This window comes from Felis catus, chromosome C1, assembly GCF_018350175.1.
Source record: "Felis catus isolate Fca126 chromosome C1, F.catus_Fca126_mat1.0, whole genome shotgun sequence".
Taxonomy (NCBI): domain Eukaryota; kingdom Metazoa; phylum Chordata; class Mammalia; order Carnivora; family Felidae; genus Felis; species Felis catus.
In genome coordinates, this window is record NC_058375.1 from 14,387,004 (window position 1) to 14,409,859 (window position 22,856).

General features: G+C 51.2%; 1 protein-coding gene across 8 annotated transcripts in view; it reads right to left on the minus strand.

The window, feature by feature from the left end:
* Positions 1–22,856, minus strand: part of TMCO4 (transmembrane and coiled-coil domains 4) — a 94,063-nt gene that overhangs the window by 61,778 nt on the left and 9,429 nt on the right. For 7 of the 8 annotated variants that reach the window (XM_023258226.2, XM_023258224.2, XM_023258227.2 and 4 more), the window contains 4 exons: positions 22,614–22,774; positions 16,927–17,104; positions 10,617–10,791; positions 9,848–9,875 (listed from right to left, as the gene is read on the minus strand). In XM_023258226.2, coding sequence (XP_023113994.2) covers positions 9,848–9,875; positions 10,617–10,791; positions 16,927–17,096 — 373 coding nt within the window. In that variant the 5' untranslated portion in view covers positions 17,097–17,104; positions 22,614–22,774. The remainder of the gene's footprint in view (positions 1–9,847; positions 9,876–10,616; positions 10,792–16,926; positions 17,105–22,613; positions 22,775–22,856) is intronic. The other variant, XM_023258225.2, reaches the window with a different exon arrangement.

Genomic DNA, 22,856 nt, shown 5'->3' on the forward strand with positions numbered 1-22,856 from the left:
TCACTCTTGCCAGCACTACACTTGCCACACAGCAGCCAGAAGGGCGAAGTCATATGGCAGATCGTGCTCTCTCCCCAACTAAAAACTCTCCCAGTGCACTCAGAATAAAATCCACACTTCCTCCCCTGGTCCGCAAGGCTGTACATTAGCTGGCCCCTAGCCACCCTCCCTCTCCCGCATCACTTTCCACTGATTCCTGTGTCATGCACCAGTATCTGACCCAACAGGAAGGCAAGCTCTTTCCCACCCCAGGGCCTTTGCGCTTGCTTTTCTAACTCGAAAGCTCCTCCTCCGGAGCTCTGCCAGGCTGGTCCCTTCTCATCACTCAGGTTGCAAATATCACCTCCTTAGAGAAGCCATCAGTCTCTAAAGTACAGCAGCCCACTTCTGGTCATGCTGTCCCCACCCCCGGTTCCCACCACTGTTGGATCCGTGGATAGAGTTATTGTCCGGCTCTCCCCACCAGAGAGTCAGGCCCACAAGGGCAGAAACCTTGTGTTTGTTCCTTGTCTCCCAGTGCCCTGGACGATGCTTGGCAATTAGTAAGACGTGTTGGCTCATTAACTAACTGAAGCTCTCCCTTGTCTGCCAGGATTCTCTGATATGCCCACTCTTATTCCCTATTTCCAGGACCATCTGAGTTCTGCTTCCCCAGGAGACAAGGAGACAGCGGCTTTACTGGGTAAGGCCTCTCTCCTACTCTGGGTAGGGTCATCTCTTACAGTGATGAATTACTCTCGAATGTCAAAGTCTTCACAGCGCCTAGCATACTCTCTCGGACCTGTTTATCACTCAGTTCCTTCCTTAAGTGCTGCCTCCTCTGAGAAGTCCTCCCTGACTCTACTGCTTTCTATACCTTTACCAGGAGGTATTTTCTTATCACCATTTAAAGCTTAATTTTTAGTTTTATTTATTTATCTATTCATTTTTAAGTTTATTTATTTTGAGAGATGGGGGAGCAGAGAGAGAGGGAGAGAGAGAGAATCCCAAGCAGGCTCCACACCATCAACGCAGAGCCAGGTGTGATGCTCGAACCCACGAACCGTGAGATCATGACCTGCGCTGAAATCAAGAGTTGGAGGCTTATCCAACTGAGCCACCCAGGCACCCCTTATCTATTTATTTTTTAATGTGCATTTAGTTTGAGAGAAAGAGAGCACATGCAAGTGTGGGAGGGGTGGAGACAGAGAGAGAATCCCAAGCAGGCTCCACGCTGTCAGCACGGAGCCTGACACGGGGCCCGAACCCACAAACCGTGAGATCATGACGTGAGCCGAGATCAAGAGTTGGACGCTCACCGACTAAGCCACCCGGGCGCCCCTAAAACTTTTCAATTTGCCTCCTAGTTTATCGTTTTTGTCTCTCCTTCTAGGAAATAAGCTACAAATTCATTGTACTTCCCTAGCACCTAGCTCTGTGCCTAAAACCAAGCAGATGTGTAATTATCTTTGTAAGAGTGAAGAATGGAGTATTTGTAGGAATGAACGAATGAACAAACGAACGAACGGATCTCAGTTGGGAGAGGTCCAAAATAGGGGGGGATAATTATGCTGGAAGAGATTCGTATCCCCTTCTGGCAGAAACACCCTGCGATTAATAATCATATTCATACTGGAAGCTTCACGTATGCACTGCTCACTCGAAACCACACTTGGTGCTGCCCTCCACATGCACTGATTCCCTGAACCCTCACAGCCACTACAGGAGGCAGCTGTTATGGTATCTCCATTTAATCAAAGAGGAAACAGAGGCACAGAGAGCTTGGTCGCTTGCCCCGGGTCGCCCAGCTGGTGAGTGGTGAAGCGGGCGGTCTGGCTGCAGAGGCTGTGCCCTTGTCCTGGCCCAGAACACAGGAGCCACAGCTGAGACAGCAAAACACGGTCTTGACGCACCTCCCAAGCTGACACATGGCTTTTGGCTTCTGCTCCTCCCTCCTGGCCTCCCCTCGAATCTGTGTCAGGCTTTGATCTTCCCCAGCCTGCCTGGCAGTGGGCAGTGGGACCCCACGACCGCCCCGGCTGCTCCTGTCCCAGTCCAGCGCCTGGGCTGGCACTTCTGGAAACCCACCCAAAGGACTAAGGCCAGAGAAGCTGGTCTCCTGAGGTCCCTTCCAGCTCAGAGATCTAAGGGTCAGCCCCACGGTACCTGTCCCCACCCCCACCGTCCCCCCACCCTCTCTGGGAGGAACCTGCAAAAGTCCAAGGTCAGATGGGCTTGGAGCAGCCCCAGGGCAGCCTCTGCACCCCCACCTCTCGGGACCTCAGGAGACGGGAATCTCCAAGTCAGTGAGCATGTGAATGCAGATGTGGTGACGTGCAGTCTTGAGACCCACAATGGGAGGTCACAGGGGAGCTGGTGAAGATTCAGATCCCCAGGCCCCACGTGCAGGTCTGGCATGGGGCTCAGGAATCTGCACCTTTAACAAGCTCCCCAGGTGATCCTGGAGCGGGTGGTCCCCACTATGAGAAACACAGCAGGGGACGTCCTGGTCTGAGAAGGTCTGGGCACCCTGATGCCCAGAGGCAGGGGCGTGACCAAGATGGCCCCCTGTGCTACCTGGGCGGGAAGGAAAATCGTTGTCCATGGCACCCCTACTAAAGTGCCAGGTATCACCACCCCAGGAGCTTGCACATGTGATTGGCCGCCCTCCCAACGGTCTTAGGAGCTTAGAATGATGATGCTCAGCTTTGTACAAGAGGGAAGCCCAGAAGCAGGGAAACTTTCAAAGTCACTCATCTGAGAGAGTGATGGAGCCTGGATGACGATGTGGGGCTTATCTGATGCCAACGTTTCTGTTCATTCCACTGTGGCTGTCTTTTTTTTTTTTTTTTAATGTTTATTCATTTTTGGAGAGAGAGAGCATTAACAGGGGAGGGGCAGAGAGAGAGGGAGACACAGGATCTGAGGCAGGCTCCAGGCGCTGAGCTGTCAGCACTGAGCCCGATGTGGGGCTCAAACTCACGAACCACGAGATCATGACCTGAGCCGAGGTCAGATGCCTCACCAACTGAGCCACCCAGGCGCCCCTCAACTCACCGACTTTTAGAAACTTCGAGAAAATGTATCCCCATTTTTACACTAAGTGAACTTTTTTTGCATATAAAGAATCTACGGCTTACTCCAACCCCGTCCCACGCTGCCCACCACTAGGCCCTGGGTTTAAGCTTTTCTGTCTGCCTAGCGTCTTCACTTTGCGACGCAGAACACAGATGGAGGGATGCGACCTTTAGGACGCCCCCCCCCCCCCCCCCACAGGGCAGGAACTGAACTCAGATTGTTCCGGGTATGACGCCTGCCTTTTCCGTCCACGGAACGGGGGGGGGGGGGGGGCAATTAAGGGCATGAGGGTGGTGACAAGGCTACTTCAAGGTCATGGTCCTTCAGCTCCACCCTCTCGTTCTTCCTGCCACCTGGGGTACCCCCTCTCAATTCTGACCTTGTCAAATCTCCTCAAAGTCAGCTATGAGGAAGAGGATTTTTTAATCAATTTCTACCTACGTGGGAAGCACAGCAGGAGCTAAGAGTAGACTCTAGAACCACGCCGCCGGTGTCTGAACCCTGGCCCCACCGCTTTGCAGCTGTGTGACCTTAGGCAGGTTATTTCCCTCTCTGGGCCACAGTTTCTTCTTTTGTAAAATGGAAATAGTAATAGCATCTGCGCATTAGGGTCACTGTGGCGTTTAATGAATTAGCATAAAGACTTAGCTCAGGGTGTGCACACAGTGGGCCCTCAAGGAGTATCAGCTATGAGGAGAACTACTCTCAGGGCCTCGCACAGGACCAGGCGCACACAGTGGGTGCTCAGTTCTTACCTGCCGGTGTTTGGACCGGTTTTTGATACTGATAACAGGTTGCATGAATCTCAAGTTGCAGGAAAAAAACTCAGCAATCAGGTGATGGTGTTTGCAATTTCACCACGCCAAGACACCAACACCTCAGTCTTCTCTGATTCATCAGGGAGGGAGGGTTTGCAACTCAGTAATAAAGACATCACAAAGTAGAATCAAGTCTGTGCGAAGACTGCCTGGACGTCCAGTCCCATAGCCTGGAGTCGATGCTATCTTGGATTCAGAGTACAGAGGGCAAACCCCACGATTCAGGTGAAGTTTCCTGGCCACCAGCGCAGAGCTCACGGTGACACTCACTTTGCCTTAAATGGAATTCCGAAACTTCCTTTGAAATGTAACCCTGGGCTACTCATTTAACCTCCTGAGCCTGACTGCCTCCCCGGTCAGTGGGGGTAATACTGCCTTCCTCAGCAGTTGACCTGAGGGTTATATACTGTGTAGCAATTCCCAGTCCACGTGCAGAACCTAGGAGAGCAACTAGGATAACTTATAAAGACTACCAGCTGTACACAAAACGGCCCCACCTGAGATGGGCGAATTCTGGGGCCTAGAACACTGGTTCTCAACCAGGGACATTTTTGCTCCCCAGACGACATTTGGCAACTTTGCAGACATTTTTGGTTGTCACAACCCAGGAAGGGCTACTGGCATCTAGTGAGTGGAGGCCAGGGACGCTGCTCAACGTCCTACAGTGCATGGATGACCCCAGAACAAAGAATGATCCAGTCCCAAATGCCAATAGTGCTGAGCTTGAGGAACCTGGCTGAGAGCTATCAGTTTGGATTCAGTTGAACCTTCACATAGAGAAGACTCATTTTTTTCAGTTGTGTGGGGAAAGAGTGTGGTGGGTTGTTAGTGGATGAAGAGAACATGATTAGCGCACAAAGAAGTCCATCCAGCTGCCAAGATGGCGCCGTCTGGTGACGAAGATCCCAGTACTGTCGGTAAAGGTCAAACTTCCAGGAAGTTCTGAGAAATGCCGTCTTTCATACTGAATTTCTGGGCTGATTCCACGACTAATCACCCCACCTCACACCCAGAGAGAAACCTAGGGGCACAGAAAGCCTCTTCCTATTGTATTAATCTCTGTAGAAGAAGATGGTTTAACCCTCAAGTTCAGACAAACCACCTTGCTAATATCCAAGCTCATTCTCTAAAGGAAGGCCATCCATCCACCTATCCATCCATCCATCCATCCATCCATCCATCCATCCATCCTTCCATCCTTCCATTTATCCATTCATTGATTCATCCATTCACCCTTCTGTCCACCTGTCCACTTGTTCTTCCATCCATCCATCCATCCATCCATCCATCCATCCATCCATCCATCCTTCTATCTATGCATCCTTCCATCTATCCATCTAATAATTACTATATGCCTACTATGTGCCCATCAGTATGGTAGATGTTGGGATGCAATGGTGAACAAGCCAGACCAGGGCCCTGCCCTCGTGGAGTTTACGGGGGAAGTAAGTACCTAAAAAAATGGGCCAACAATGACTCTGATCTTCTCCTTCCAAGATCCCTAACTGTGCTCTTAGAACCAAAGACAGTTTTTGTTTGTTTGTTTGTTGTTTTTAAGGAGCATTTGGCTGTTGCCCCTTATTTTTATTTGATATTGCAGTTCAGAGAGGCTAAGTGGCTTGATCAAGGTCACACAACGGGGGCGTCTCAGGGACAGGGTAAGTATCCAGCTTTCCTGATTTCCAGGGCTTTGCCATTTACCTCTAACCCCCACCACATGTGAGCGGCACTCATGGCCAGCCCTGTTCACAGCACTTGGCATGTGTTTCTCACTGAATCCTTACCACCACCTTGTAAAGACTACTCTTATTCTCATTTGACACCTTAGGAAACTGAGGCACAGAGACGTTCAGTTACTTGCCAAAGTACAACCTGAATTTTAACACCCAGGCAGGCTGACTCCCGAAATGCCCCCACTTCTTGGTCCCTGGTTCTTCATTAATATGGATAAAGAGTTAGCCATGACAACTACTGGCGAGCCAGTCCCATCTCTGGGCCTCAGTTCCCCATCTATATGATGAGATGGCGGTCTAGATGGTTTCAGGGTCCCACCTCTGACCTCTGTAGACCTTTGGAACCCCAGCACCTGCCCCCACTGGGTCCCAGTGTATTGCTGAAGCTACTCTTGTTCATGTCTGCAGGCACTTGGTGAGGCCATCAGATAAGCCAAAGGCCCCCCGATGTGATCGGGGACTGGTGTTATTCAGATACGGGGTTCTATGACATTCCGTGGGGACGCCTCTGGATATCCCAACCCTTGGGGGTAAAATCTGCTAAGGTTTTGGTGAGCAGTACTTGTTTTAGAAAGTCGAGCTCTGCCACTCACCAGCTTAGGCCAGTTACTCAGTTACTCTGAGCTGAGGTTCGCTCCTCTGTAAAGTGGGCGGGGTGCCTGCAGTAAAGGTGGCTGTGAGAGTGAAACGCAACAATGTGTGAAAAGGGCCAGGTGCCAAGTGGTGCTTACTGTCAACAGAATCTAAAAGGCAGTGCTGGGCTCAATGCAGCTCAGAGAACGCCCCTGGGACGTACCGGGTGGTGACATAAGACATGCAGTTTTAAACCCACCCCAACTGTTCTGCAAGAACAAGACCTTGTGGCCAAGGTCACCCATAGCAGAAGGGGTAAGTTGTGTCCTAACTGCTCGAGGGTGCTCGGGAGGGTTTGTGGTTTGCAGGTGGGGGGCGGGAAGCGGGGTGGGATGAACACGGCTCTCCAGGTAAAGGAGAAACTGAGGCAAATGCAGGAGCACTGGGACAGCTTCTCCTCCCACCCAGTGGTAAGGCAGTGGTCCGGGAGGCCAGAGACCTGGGTCTGACTCCTAGTCTGCCTCTGGCGCTGTGCGTCCCTGGGAGAGCCTCTTCCCCTCTCTGGGCCTTAATCTCTCCACTTGGAAAAATGAGAGGCTCATCCAAGATGACCTTGACCATGTGTCTCAGACCTACAAAATGGAAGCAACAGCCTCAACCATGCCCCACCTCCCCACCCGGGGGGAGGGGTGCTGCACAGCCCTCAGCAACAGTAGACGCTCAGTGAATGCTCGGCTGGTGGCTTAGTCATTACAGGATTATAACGTGAGAGTGTCTGTGCTCTCCAGCCACTTGGGTCTCAGACCTCCGTGCAAACTCAAATCCTTTCCTCTGCGAGCATCCGGGAGAATCAGACATCATTATCCCTCCCTTACTTCTGTTAAAAAAAAACAAAAACAAACCAAAAACCCAAAAGCAGTGATATGACTGAGCAATGTTCTCAGACCACTTGTCCCACTTCCTGGGGCAAGCCTCGCCAGCAAACAGAGGAGTATTACTTAATGCCACACGTGTCCGAGACCAGGGGCTCAGCAAATCACCCTTGGGGCCCCATTCAGCTCTGAGAAATGGAGTGAAAATATTTTGTCTGGATACAGGAGGACCAAAAAATATACTCTGGGTTTTGAGCCTTAGAGCTGCGCTTCTCAGACTATAAAGGAACCCCCTGGGATCCTGTCAATGCACAGAATCTGGTTCAGTAGGCCTGGGTGGTGCCCAAGGGTGGCCTTCCACCTAAGTTCCCGGATGCTGACGCTGCTGGTCCACGGACCACACTGTGAAGAGCAGGGACTTAAGGCTCTTTCTTTTTAAAAAAAAAATACGAAAGAAAAATGTATTCGTCTCCTAGTAAGAAGCCCCAAGGTAGGGTGACCTCTGTGCTCTGCCATCCCCACGGACCTCGCGCTGAACAAAGCTTTAGTTGCAAGCGTGGGTGAGAAACCAGCTTCTGTGACCTGTCGCGTCAGGCTTCTGGAGGCTCCCTACTCTCTTAGGGTCCCTGACCGCCACTGTGCCTGAAAGCGTCACTTAAGACACACACCAGGATTCCCCAGATGGATCCGAACACGCAGGCAACCGGCATCGGGCAACCAGAATAATTCCAGAGACGAGACGTCACTCCTGGTCGCTCTCCTGCATTCCCTCTGTCTGGTCCGTCAGCCATTCTGCTGTCTCTCCATCAGAATGACTCCTGGGGCAGCCCTTCACCCCAGAATCTCGGCTGCCCTCGCTGAGGCCACGTTTCCTCACGCCTGGCCGGTGGGGACGCCTCCTAAAGTCTGCCCAGGGGAAATGCACCCTGCTGTCTTCCCCAGCTCAGCCGCCAAGGTGGCTCAAAGCCCTGCCCGCCGGGCTCCTGCCCCCAGTGACCTTCTCCCGTGTGCCCTTTCCTCCCGTGTTCCTGCACATGCTGTCCTCGTGATTCCATTCTTCTTCCTCCTCCCACCCTCCGCTCCCCACGAGCCAGGGCTCCAACGGGAAGTTGGTGCCACTTTCCCTAGGTCCCTTTTTAATGTAATTTTCCGTAATTTTTCCAGCAAAATTTTGCCCCATGTGATGGTCTGGAGGTTGTTGGGATTTCACCGGTCATTCTCTGTTCCTCCTCCCTGCTTGCCGTCAGAATAAACATCGGAGATCTTTGTGCCAAAACCCCTCGCCAGCTCAGGGAACAGAAGAAGCCGCACACACAGTAACAGGGGAGCCCGGGCAGAGAGGAGGTGGTGGGGAGAATCTGATGCGGAGCTACGGGGGCAGGGGGCTGCTCACGAGGCAGCCCAGGCGTTTGATGGAGAGCACCCTGGGGTGCTGCAGGGGGTTGAATGGTGACCCCAAAAGATACATCCACGCCCTGACACCTGGGGACGTGACCTTATTTGGAAAAAGGATCTTTGCAGATATAATTACGTTAAAGATCTCCAGATGAGGACAACCTGTACAACGTCCTTACAGGAGGCGAAGAGAGGAGAGCAAAGGGAGGAGGAAGCCACGGGACAATGAAGGCAGAGACCAGAGAGATACAGCCACAGGCGGAGGAACACCGGGAGCTAGCAGAATCTGAAAGAGCCAAGAAGGAGTCTCCCCAACAGCCTTCAGAGGGAACAAGACCCTGCCTGACACCTTGCTTTCAGAATTCGGGCCTCCAGAGCTGTGCGAGAATACATTTCTGCAGCTTCAAGCTGCCCAGTTTACGGTAATTTGTCATGACAGCCCCAGGAAAGAAAGCAGGTAGAATCCCACACTGCCACTTGCTGTGCAGCTTTGGGTAAATCACTTAACCTCTCTGAGCCGACTTCCTCATCCACAAAACGGGGCAGTAAGATCTATCTCATTAATTCATTCAACAGATAGCTACTGAGCATGAACTATGTTCCAGGTGCTATGTTAGGTACTAGAAACACGTGGTGAAGGAAACCAGATGTGGGTTTGCCTGCCTGGCACTGATGGTCCAGAGGAGAAGTCTGCAAAGAATCATGTAACCATTCAATTGCAGCTGTGGCCACGTGGTGCTGGGAGGAGCAACCCAGACGGGGGGTGGGGGTGAGGGGGTGGGGGCAGAGGCTTCCCCAGGGAACAGATGCCTGAGTGGAGGGTTGAGGGCAAGGTAGCAGTAACTGGATAAGAGGAGCAGGGAAGGGCATGTGCAAAGTCCACGGTGCAGGAAGCACAGGCGCTTGGGGAGGCCGCTGTGGAGAGGGGGGACAGGTGTGCTGAGAGATGGGCGGGGGTAGGCTGGGGGCCACGCTCCCGAGGGCAGAGGGAGCCGCGCGTGGTCCCACGTGCATCTGGAAAGATCACTGAGTTGCAGCGTGAGAACAAAGCGCTGACTGGAATGGAGGCAGGAAGACCAGTGAGGATGCCAGGAAGGGGCAACGGTGGCTGGGGCTGGGATGGCAGGTGGAGACAGCGAAGGAACCAGACCCAAGAGCTACTTAGGAGGTAAAACTATGGGGCCTTGAGAAATAACTATCGAGCACCCACAATGTCTGGCACAAACGAAGTGCTTACTGGCTCCCCCATCACACAAGGGTTCCCTCTCCTTCCCTGCACCAAAAGACCATGGTGGGGGCGGGGGGGTAGGTCCCCAGGTCGCAACACCTGTCACTGGCTTTCCTGGCCAAGGGTGGAGATGAGCACCCCAAATATACAGAACTTAGAAAATCAACTCACCATCCTGGAGGGAGAAGCTCAGAAGGTCCTGGGGGAAAAGGGGACAGGAATTAGCAATACGTTCGATATGTAACTAGCCTGCTTGTTTGAACAGCACTTACTGACTTTTACCAAGTGGGGGAACGAGACCGACCAAATATCTCTGCCCTGTGTTCTAGTGGTGAGCCAGCCACACAGGTAGGAAAATAAAGAAAGAAATGGGTAAGACTTTCAAGGAGGGCAACCCACTGATTCGACAACAGCCCACGTCATAAGCTGCCTGCTGTAACTGCACCCTGAGCAGGCTGAGTGACATACCCAAGGGCACAGAGCAGAGCTCCTGCTTCCAAAAAGAGGCACCACAGCTTAGCACTCAGGAGCCCGGACTCTGGGGTCGGACTGCCAAGGTTCAAGTCCCGGCTGAGCCACCTGTCAAGCCGCATGACCCTGAACAAGTTACTTAACCTCTCGGGGCCTCAGTTTTCCCATTTATAAAATGGGGATGATCACGCAATCTAACTCATAAAGTGGCTTGCAGAATTAAATGGATTAATATTCGTAAGGTGCTAGCACATAATAAGCACTGTTTAAGTATTAAATTAAAGCCATGGTAAATATGCAGTAACGGTAACTTACTATTAGCTCTGATCATCATCCTGTGATATTATGATGAACTGTTTTAGCTTTCAATGACCCCACCCCACTAGAAGCGATTTCTAGGCTGACTCTGAAAGGAAATCATTTGTTCTTTCCCCCGCAGCCAGCTGCACCCCCTGGGTGGTGGGTGTACCTGAATGATCACCAATGGGTCGTCCTTCAAGATGGGGTCCTTCAATAAAATGGCAGCAAACACGTCTGCTCCTTCGCCTCCCAGGCCGTTGGCAAAAGCGGTCATGGTTGGCAAGACGGCTCCAGGCAACTCCAGCCACTTCACCAGGCCCGCCACAAACTCCGTGCAGAAGGAGCTGTAAGACAGACATGGCTTAGATCCCAGGGCTCCCAGAACACGTCTCATGAGGCCACTGGGAAGTTCGGGTGAGATGCGTTCATGGGTGTGAACAGCCAGCTTGTACAAAAACCATGGTGACCGTGACCCACGGAAGGAGACAGAGAGCCAGAAACTTAATTTCAGGTGATGTGGATCTTAGCTTCTTCCCCCACCAGAACTTTCACCAAAGCAGCTGATGAGCCACAGGAAGGAGGGTAATGAGCAGTTACTGACCGGTGCCCTGCGTCCGGCCTGTGCCGGGGGATTGAGGAATCAGAGGAACAAGGCACCCCCGCCTCAGGGGAGAAGCTCACAGACACGTACGTGACTCACACACCCTCGTGCCCTGCCACGGGCCAGGCCAGAGGCAGGAATGGAGCCCCATGTGTCCAGAGAGGCAGTGCCCAGACCCACCTGCAGAGGTGAGGGGCAGCTGCTAGAAGCTGCTAGAAAAGGCATCCTACAGGTGATTTGATTTGCTGCTGTCGGAAATCACTGAGGACATGCTTTCAGGAAAGAAGTCGGCCGCTGCAGGAGCAGGTAAGCACACAGGAAGGGTCTTTCCCCCCACGGTGCCCATGGCCGTCGTTTGCTTTAGTCCCACAGGGGTCCCTGGGCAGGTGATGGACCCCTGGAGGACCCCAGGAGGAAAGGGACCCCTGAGCTGTGGGAGGCACACAGCGTTTGGGAGACTGGGACAGAGTCCACATCAGGCTTTGCTTCAAAGCCACCAACGTTCCTCGCAGTGACTGTGGTGAACTAGGTGGGGGGGATGGGGGGCCCCCGGAGCAGGGGGTCAATTAGGAGGTGAGCCCACCAGTCCAGAAAAAAAAGGCTGAGGTCTAGAGGCCAAGTCTCTCTGCAAACCCACGTCCCAGCCTGCCTCGACCACACTACCCTGGGGCTCCTCATGCTGGCTTCTGCACCCTGGGTTCTGATGGGGCCGGGGTGGAATCAGGTCTCCCCAAAACAAATTGAGCTCCCTGGTGGTGTGGGCAACCGCAGGGGGCCCCCATGGATCCCAGGCAGCCCACCCACCCCCTCCCTAGAGCCGCCAGTGCCCAAGCCCAGTGGAGAGGTCGCTGCGGGCCAGCTACAACCCTGGCCTGACAGTGTTATGGTTCAGTCTCCAGGAAGCAAGACTGGCCGCCAGGCCGAGCTGCAGTGCAGCCTCAACAGAAGCCTCAGCCAACCCTGCAGGGAGACAGGAGACCCTTCAGGGCTGCCCCCAGTGGGGCCTTTCCACGCCCGCCCCATCAGGCCATCACTGGAAGAGGGCTGCCCAGGAAGGGGGCAGAAGTGTGGGCAAGATGGCTCTCCTCAGCCGAGGCAGCCCCGGCCGTGCGGGCAGCCCTGTCTCAGCAGTGGTGGGAGGAGGCCATTCCCGAAGGGACATCTGAGTAATGTGGTACCATGCCAAGTAAACTGACCTCCTCTTGCCCCAGTTTCCCTATCTGCAAATGGGCTTAAGAGACCAACTTCAAATGTGTTTAATGTTTATTTACTTTGTGTGTGTGTGTGTGAGAGAGAGAGAGAGAGAGAGAAAGAGAGAGTGTGGGGGAGGGGCAGAGAGAGAGGGAGACCCAGAATCCAAAGCAGGCTCCAGGCTCTGAGCTGTCAGCACGGAGCCTGACGGGGGGCTTGAACTCACGGACTGAGAGATAACTTGAGCCGAAGTCGGACGCTCAACCGACTGAGCCATCCAGGCGCCCTGAGACCAACTTCATTAAGTTGTTTGAGGACTCAATGAGATGATACATACGAAGCATCCAGAGCAGGGCCTGGCATGTAGGAGATCCTCAAGTCATGTCAGCTGGCCTCACTGCTTTGGTTATAAAGTGGCCAAGGGAGGCAGCGGAGAATAGGTTTCAGAGTCAGGCTCTGAAGTCCAGTGCCCGGGGAGTCCTGGCTCCCTCAGCGGCTGGGTTCATGTCCTTACTTCACTTCTCTTAGCTTCATTTTCCTCTGCTATAAAATGCGGATGTGCCTCAGAGATTGGATAGAAAGATTAAGTGACATCGTAATAGGGCCTGGCACCTGATAACCCTTCAATAAATGCTAGCTATTGCTACTACAATTACAATTTACCCCACTGCAATCTACTGGGATAACCCCGGGGGTGGTTACATGGGTGTGTATGGAGGCAGGAAACGACGTAGTGAACTAAACATTCCTTCGGAGTAAACTAAGCAGGGCCTGGCCCTGTGTCCAACAAGAAAGTCTTGGATGTAGACAAGCATCTCCTAATAAGAGTGGAGGCATAGAGAGCACAGCCTCTGGTTCAAATCTCAGCTCCGTCACTGGCTGTGTCATCTTGGACCAGTTACTCAACCTCCGTGTGCCTCAGTTTCTTGGTCTATAGAATGGTGGCGATAATGGCGAAACCCATTTCACAGGGTGGCCGACCGGATTAAGTAAGTTAACATTTGGCCTTGTGCTCAGAACAATAGCTGGCCCGTATAAAGCGCTATGTGTGTGTTTCTTTAAAGGAACAAATGAATAAATATGGTCGTAAAGCGGCAGCACAGCCATTGATTAAACCACAAACAGCGTTTAGATCAGCGGGGTTTTGGTAATCGCTTTTAATGTGGTTGTTGGTTTATCGAAATGTGTGATATCAGCAGCAACCGTGATCACAAAAGACAATCACAGAGCAACTATCTGTCAGTCCCTGTGCTAGGTAAGCGCCTTCTACACACCGACTCATTTACTTCTCGCCATACCCCTACCAGGGACGGACGTGTTATTTTTACTCCAGTCCAGAGATCAGGAAACCTAGACCCAGAGAGGTGACATGACAGCTCTAGGGTTCAAACCCCCATCTCCATGACACCAGGGGCTGTGTTTAACCACCGCAGAGACTGCCCCTCTCCAGGGATTATATTCCCGGGCACTCACCAAGCTCTGGGCACTGGCTGGGCAGGTGCATCAAACGTCCCCTTGCATCCTGCGCCACCCCCTCCCCCCCTTCCCCACGGATGGAGCACGTGGGCTGCAGAGGTTCAATGCCATATTGAGACAAAGCCTCAACAGGAATCCAGCGTTTCTCACGATGAGTCCAAAGCTCCAGCACCAGGGGCCGGCAAACTACCCACGTACCCCAAAGCTGGCCCTGCTTGTGTAAATGAAGTTTTATTGGAACACAGCCACACTTATCCTTTACATGTTGTTCCTGGCTCCTACCAGGCTATGGCAGCAAAATTGAGTGACGCCACAGCAGCTACGTGGCTCGCAAGCCTAAAATACCTGGCCCTCTACAGAAAACGTTTGTGGTCCCCTACTCTACCCCATTAATTTCTCCACGCTTAATAAACAGAGTTAATTTTAGGGAATATTATCTGTGATGTTTATGGCTCAGATAATAAATACATTAAAAAGGCTTGCTTTTATGTCCCACGTGACAAAAAAATCCAGAGTGGTTTTCTAAAGATTACTGAAACTGGGGCACCTCGGGTGGCTCAGTTGGTTGGGCACCTGACTTTTGATCTCGGCTCAAGTCATGATCTCATGATTCCTGAGCTCAAGCCCCGAGCGGGGCTCTGTGCTGATGGCTCAGAGCCTGCCTGAGATTCTCTCTCCTTCTGTCTGCCCCTCACCTGCTTGGGTGCTCTCTCTCTCTCTCTCTCTCTCACTCAAAATAAATAAGTAAACTTAAAAGGAAAAAGATTACGGAGATCAACAAGTATATCTGGGTTGTAAAATGACTGAAGTCATTTTTAAAATGTGTTTTAGGCCTAAGAAAACAGAGATCTCGTGGAATGAACCGACAACTGGATCGTAAACTTTCAGAAAGGAAATACCCCAGGGCAAGTGCTTCTGGCCAGGCAAGAGCATGTGTGCTTAAAGTGGTACCTGGATGTGTGTGTGTTTGGGGGTCTGGGGACACACAGGATGATAACTCACTTCTCCATGTGCCATCCTAGGTGGGGCCCAGCACAGGCCTGGCACACGGTGCAGGCTCATGAATATTTGTGGGCTTTGTAAAAATTTTAAAACAAATGTCTTTTTTTTTTTTTTTTTCAACGTTTTTTATTTATTTTTGGGACAGAGAGAGACAGAGCATGAACGGGGGAGGGGCAGAGAGAGAGGGAGACACATTATCGGAAACAGGCTCCAGGCTCCGAGCCATCAGCCCAGAGCCCGATGCGGGGCTTGAACTCACGGACCGCGAGATCGTGACCTGGCTGAAGTCGGACGCTTAACCGACTGCGCCACCCAGGCGCCCCAACAAATGTCTTTTTAATTAAAATTATTTTTTAACTTTAAAAAATTTTTAAACATTATTTTATTTTTGTATTAAAATTTCTTTTTAATGTTTATTCATTTTTGAGAGAGAGAGAGACAGAGCATGAGCAGGGGAGGGGCAGAGAGAGAAGGAGACAGAATCGGAAGCAGGCTCCAGGCTCTGAGCTGTCAGCACAGAGCCCGATGTAGGGCTTGAGCCCACGAACCATGAGATCATGACCTGAGCCGGAGTTGGACGCTCAGTCGACTGAACCACCTACGTGCCCCTAACTTTTTCTTTTAAGTATTTATTTTTGAGAGAGAAAGAGACAGAGCACGAGCAGGAGAGGGGCGGAGAGAGGAGACACAGAGTCCGAAACAGGCTCCAGGCTCTGAGCTGTCAGCACAGAGCCCGATACGGGGCTCGAACTCACGAACTCACGATCTAAGCCTCAGATCAATTTGGCTTTGATCTAAGCCAAAGTTGGATGCTTAACTGACTGAGCCACCCGGGCGCCCCATGAACATCTGCTGATGTGAACAAAGTACACAAAGTTCTCCCCATTATGTACTGGCTTGTCGGCTACACCAACCTGTACGGGAGGCTCTGGGGACTTACAGGTGAACCAGGCAGCCTCCGCCCTCCAAGAGCCCAAACTGGAAGGGCTGGGCAGAGCGTGGTGGTCGCAGGGCTGGGTCGCTGAACATGTGGCTGGAGAAACACCCTGGTCTAGGGTATGGGGAGGGTCCCAGAGGTGCCCCCCAAGTAGAGGGCTGTGCTCAAGTATTCAGCGGGATGGATGAAGATAAAAAACAAACAAAACAAATAAAAACCCAGCTAAGACCTAAAGCATGGGGAAGTTTACTTACAGGGGACCTTTGGGGAGGAAGTCCTGAAAATACTACAGATGCAAAAAAATCTCCTGTCATTTCCTGCCCTCATCTGTCGCTTCCCCTCTCGGTGATGGTATTTCTGTCCATCTAGCCCCACCCTCCACCTGGAACTTTGGGGCCATAGACAGCTCCTCCCCCTGCCCCATCCACAGCATCCAACCTGTCCCTGAGTCAACTCCATTCTCCCCAAGGAAAGTCTTACCTGTGTGCCACCCCCCCCCCATGCCTACCCCTGGTCACAGCCCTGGGGAGACACAGAATCCAAAGCAGGCTCCAGGCCCTGGACCACTCCGTCTGCCTCCCTACGCCCCCTCGTCTTGCCTCTAAACTCTCTTCCCCAAGAACCCTCAAAGGCTTGGAGGCTTTTCACAGCTCTGCTATTCTGACTCCAAATGTGTGATTGAAACACATCTGTCCTAGATGCCAGCAACAACAGATACTCATGTTGTCATTAAACCCATCAATCTTTTGTTCCTATGACACCTGGTTTGAACTCATCCGGGCACTTACCCCATCTGTCTAGTATAATGGTAGTCAGTTATTTGGGTGCCTTCCCCCATCCCAGACCATAAGCCCCTAGAGGACAGGAGCCAGGCCTTGCTTGTTTTCTCCACAGGGCCTAGCACGACACCCAGCACAGAGTAGGTGCTCAACGAAGGCACGCTGCATGCATGAATAAGCATCTTTTCTCCGTTAGGCTGTGTCCTGTTTATGGGCAGGGACAGCATTGGCCTTGTCCATCTCATTTGCGTATTCCTTCCATGTACTCCAAATCATGGCTGGCACAAAGTAGGTGCCCAGAAAATGCCTGGTGAAGGTATGAATGAGTGAGTACTGAAGGAAGGCTATCTAATCCTCTAGACTGTGAGCTCCTTCAAGGCAAGGGCAATGACTTTCTCCTCTTTGCCAGTAATACCCGGCAGGTGGCTTGGCTGTCAGTAACTGCCTCCCCAAGGAAGCATGACATTCCCTCTGTAAGGACAAAGGCACTCACCTTTGCTCAGGTTCTGGAAATAGCTGGGACAGGGAGATGCCACAGAGGGCGGCATAGGCAAAGCGGTTGGCCTCAGCCAGCTCCCGGCCCACGGGCAGATGAGGCTCCCCCTCCACGGCTGGCTCGGCCACCGGAGGCAGCCCCTCACTCGAACTGTTGCACGTGGCCATTTCCAGCCCTGCAGGAAGAAAAAAAAAAATCTCAGTGAAAAACGCAGACGGGGGTGAGGGGTTAGGCCAAAGTTACTTAAATGGACACAATAACTACCAATCATGAAAGAAAAGACTGATAAATAGGCCTTCATCATCTTCGAGAGAGTGAAAACACACACCATGGACTGGGGGAAGATATTTTCAGTATGTGTATCAACAAAGGATTTGTATCCTTAGTATATAAACGACTCTTATAAGTCATGGTGAAATAGAAATGAGGCAAATTTAAAAACTGGCAAAAGACTTGAACAGGCACTTCATAAAAAGATATCCAATGGCCCAATAAGCACACGAAGAGGTTTTCAACACCATTAGTCATCAGAGAAATAAAATTAAAACCCCAAGATACTGCTACTTACTCATCAGAATGGCCAAAATTAAAAGCCTGACAATCCTAAGTGTTGGTGAGGATGAGGGAAACACGGAACTTGGACACACGGCTGATGAGAGTATTCATGGTACAACCTTCTGGAAACTGGTTTGACTTTATCATTAAAGCTAAACGTGTTTTATACGCAATTCTATACCCCAGCAATTCTACTCCTGAGAAATGAGGGCTTTTGTCCACCACGGGGCATGTACATGAATGCTCACAGAAGCTTCATTCATAATAGTTGCAAGCTGGAAGCAAGCCACATGTTTGTCCACAGCGGAATGGGTAACTTTGCCATATTTGTAGCGTGGAATATTACAAAACAATGAAAAAGAATGAAGCCTGGCTAACCACAACAATAGGAGTGAGCCTCACAGACACAATAATAAACAGATACACTTATCTGCGGAACTGAGTTCATTCCATACCTTCCCAGTCTAAGGTAAAAGAAGACAGAAGAGAGGTTGCCCATGGCAAGCCATAAGTATTGGCTCAGAAGGGGCACAGTGAGGCTTCTGGGTGATGAAAATCTTCTCTATCACCCAGTGCCGATTACATGTGTATAAATACGTTTAAAAACTTATCAAGCTGTATGCTTAAGATTTGTGCACTCTGTGTATGTTATGCTTTAATGAAAGGAAGGAAAGAAGGGAGGGGAGGAGGTCTCCTTTCTCCCCTCCTTTTATTCTTTCCTTCCTTCCCAGGGGCAGAAGGGGAAGCAGAGAAGGCAGGGGAGGGAACAAACCAAGCCAAGCCAGGCATTCAAGGGGCAGGAGGGGTCCTGGGAGTGGATACCAGGAAGGGAACCCGCCTCGACCACAGGGCACTGTGGATATGAATGCAGGCTCAGAACCAGACAAACCTGGGCACGAATCTAAGCACCTCCATCTGATAGATATGGAGCCCTGGGCAGCTCAACCTCTCTGCACTCACATTTCTTCACCTGCCGATGGGACTATAACATTATCTGCCTGGAGGAACTGGGTTAGCAGTAAATGACATAGCCATGTAGGTTAGTATTTGTAAAGCACTGAGCACAAAGCCTGCCAAAGGGCCCGTGCCACATAAATGTCTGTTAAGAAAATAAATGCATTAAAAAAGTCAACAAAGAAATCACTGAAATGCTCAGCACGGTGCCTGGCACGCAGCAAGGTGTATAGATAACGGCAAGAGCTAACATTACGTGCCTGCTGCTGGGGGCCAGGCCCTGGGGCTGCAACGTTAACATGTTCAGTCTTGGCTAACTCTATGAGCCCAGGCATCACCATAATGTCCAGGCTCAGAGGAGAAGTAAATGAGTCCGGGTCACCCAGCCAGTAAATTGCAGACTGGAGCCCAAAGCCAGAGCTCTTGGCCACTACCTCTGTTTAAATACTCATCACAACTGCCAAGAGATATCAAGTCTAATACCCACACTCAGCACTGCCTTTGGCCCATAAATGCATTCTTCTCCAGCTGAGCAATAAAAACGTTTATCCTCAGGGGTGCCTGAGTGGCTTAGTCGGTTAAGTGTCCGACTTCGGCTCAGGTCATGATCTCGCGGTTCGTAAGTTCAAGACCCACCTCGGGCTCTGCTCTCTCTCTCCCTCTTTCTCTGCCCCTTCCCCATTTGTGTGCGCACGCTCTCTCTCAAAATAAATAAATAAACTTAAAAAACAATTTTATCCTCAAAATATTACTTCTACAGAGGAGTTATTAAAAGTCCGTGCAGGGGCGCCTGGGTGGCACAGTTGGTTAAGCGGCCGACTTCAGCCAGGTCACGATCTCGCGGTCCGTGAGTTCGAGCCCCGCGTCGGGCTCTGGGCTGATGGCTCAGAGCCTGGAGCCTGCTTCGGATTCTGTGTCTCCTTCTCTCTCTGCCCCTCCCCCGTTCATGCTCTGTCTCTCTCTGTCCCCAAAATAAATAAATAAATTAAAAAAACGTTGAAAAAAAAAAAAAAGTCCGTGCAATATTAAATATTAAAGTCTGTGAAACTAAATATTTCGTTAGTTTTTCAAAGTAACCCTGAAGCAACAAGTCAACTTGTGTAGAAACATAACAGTTTGCAAAGCACTTTACAATGCACTTAAATCTCACAACTACTACGTACGGTTAAGAAGGACATGAGCTATTAGGATTCCCTCCTGTAGCTGAGAAACAGGCTCAGAGAGGCCAAGGGCTTTTCCCAAAATTACACAGTAACTAAGTAATGAAAGTCACACCAGACTTCCGGCTCCAAACCCTGGGTTCTTTCTTCTACGTATGCACAGGGATCCTTCTTCCCTTGTTTCAGATGAAGGAACCGAGGCCCAGAGAGGTTAAGACCGTGGCCAGTGTCACCCAGCAAGACTGGCCTCCAATGGTTGCTCCAGAAACCCAAGTTTGAGGTTTGCAGCAGATCTCCCTGGCTCACATGATCAGCCCAGACCGTGGTGGTGGACAAAAGGGACAACAAGTCACAAACGAAGGGGCAGGGGCAGCGCCCAGCCATGATGTGGCAGGCTTAGTGATTTAATCCACTCCATTCAGAGGCCATGGTAATTGTGCCTCTCACCCAGAAGAGCCCAAGATGGTATTTTATCGGGCTCATACTTGGAGGGCCCCATGTTAGTTCTCAGTTCAAGAACAAATAGCCTTCCAGTCAGAGAAGCACGAGCTGGCCTGTCTCTATCCACAGGGGAGAGGGGAGGAGCTTCGGGCACAAAAAAGCTCAGATCAGGTCAAACTGCCTCATTCATTCAACAAGATACACTCTTGATGTCCTATAATCCCTTCTCTACGCAGCAGCTGGAGTGGCCCTTTTGTCACATATACCAATCATGTCACTCGCCTGCTTTAAAGCCTCCAAAGGCGTCCCCTCACACCAGGACGCACACTCATCCCCTTAGGATGGCCCTTGCCTGGCCCTGGACTCATCTCACGCCCCCCAACCCCGCCTGCTCACTACACTACGGCCACACTGGCTGGCCATCGATGTGCTTGCAACTATGCAAGCTGGTCCCCCCTCCAGGCCTTTACACCTGCCGTTCCCCTGCCTGGGACACTCTTCCTCTGACCCTCGCATCATTCTGCCTCAGCCTGAATGTCACCTCCTCTGAGAGGCCCTCCCTGACCTCTCAGGCTCAAGTACTCCTGCCCTTCTACCCTAGCACCCTGTTCTAGTTTTATACTTACTCCCATCTTAAATAATATACATGCAAATTATTTATTTACCCATGTATACCAATAGAACATAAGCTTGAGGGAGGCCCCTGGTTGTTTTGTTTTCTGTTTCTTTTTTTTTTTCCAACGTTTATTTATTTTTGGGACAGAGAGAGACAGAGCATGAACGGGGGAGGGGCAGAGAGAGAGGGAGACACAGAATCAGAAACAGGCTCCAGGCTCTAAGCCATCAGCCCAGAGCCCGACGCGGGGCTCGAACTCACGGACCGCGAGATCGTGACCTGGCTGAAGTCGGACACTTAACCGACTGCGCCACCCAGGCGCCCGTTTTTTGTTTCTTTTTTACTGCCATGCTTCTAGCTCTCTGAACAGGCTGTGGAATATTGCAGGCATTCGATAAATCTGTGCTGGGTGAATGAAGAAGGGAACGTGATGTGTGACACCCTGGTCTGGGCCTTGGGACAGATCAGGTGACAAACTGACAAATTCCCTGCTTGCGTTCTGGTGGGACACAGGCAGCAATCCAGCAATATATAATAATAATCTAAGTAACTTGCCCAAGATCATGTGGCTGGCAAGTGGCAGAACCAGAGTCACAGTCAGGTCTGACGGTCGGATCCATGAAGGGATCATCGGGGAAGAAGCATTCGGATGAGGGGGATGTGAAGTGATGTGGCAGGAGGGGGTGACGACGGTGTGCAGTTGAAAGGGACCGCTCTAGCGGAGGCCTGCAGGAAGCAAGGGCGACAGCCGGGCGGGTGGATAGGAGAGGGTATTCCATAGAGGAAGCCGTGCGGTGGTAGAAACAGACGAGTAAAAAGACATGACAAACCAGCAGGATAAACGTAAGGGCAACACGGGTGGAGGGATACAAACGGGGGCCTGCCACCCAGAACCGGCTTCCGAGAGAAGGTAGCGGTCAGACAGGGGTGAGGTCGACAGCAAGAGCATGTTCTGGGCACAGGGGACAGCACATGTCAAGGCCCAGAGGTACAAGAGAGAAGAGGCTTTTAAATTTTTTTTTCTTTTAATGTTTATTTATTTTTTGAGAGAGAGAGAGATGGAGTGTGAGTGGGGGAGCAGCAGAGAGAGAGGGAGACACAGAGACAGAAGCAGGCTCCAGGCTCTGAGCTGTCTGCACAGAGCCCGATGAGGGGCTCGAACTCATGAACCCCGAGATCATGACCTGAGCTGAAGTCGGATGCTTACCGACTGAGCCACCCAGGTGCCCCCAGGGGGAAGATGCTTTTGAAGAACCAAAAAGATGCTGGGTCAGACTTCATTGTGAAGGCAGTGGCCGTGGGGGCGGGGAGCTGAGTTAGGGTACGGGTGGATGTCTTGGTACTAATATTTTGCCTGTGAGATTATAATTATTTTAAGATAAAGAACTTTTTAAAAAGCAGCGGGATGTCTCTATAGCATGGCAAAAACCTTAAGTTCCAAGTAAATTAAAAGCAAATGTTCACCTTACCCCAAATTAACCAGTTCATTCTTTTATTTATTTATTTTTGAGAGAGAGAGAGAGAGAGAGAATGGCAGAGACAGAGGGAGAGAGAGAGAATCCCAAGCAGACTCCGCAATGTCAGTGCAGAGCCTGATACAGGGCTCGAACCCATGAACCGTGAGATCATGACCTGAGCTGAAATCAAGAGTCGGATGCTTAACCGAATGAGCCACCCAGGCACCCAGAACTAGTTCATTTAATAAATATACGTTTGATCTTGGCCAAAAGGGCAAGAAGCAATTAATTTAATAAATACATATCGGCACCTATTACGTGGAAGGCGTCATCCTACACGCTACGGGAACAGCGGAGACTCAGACAGACAGACAACAGCCCTCCATCATGGAGGCATATTCCAGGGAAGGAGACAGACAGTAAGTAAACTCATATTTACAATAAGACAATTTTAAATAATGGTGAGGGTTTGAAGAAAAAGAAACCTTAAATAACACGTACCCAGATTTCAGAAAACAGTTGCTGGCTTCCCCTGGCCTCTCCTCTCTCCAAGTCTGGAACCAGGCTGCTCAGCTTCCTGAAGGTTCTTGGAGAAATATGCAAATTGCCCTGGGGGGGAGCAAACCAGAAAAACCAGCCTGTGGGTCCATAGGGTGTGGGATCTGGAGGAGGAGGAGAGAGAAAGAGGCAACGGTTGGCTAATGCTTTGTCCTCTGGGCCTTCGCCCCAGTAGGTTCCCCTACC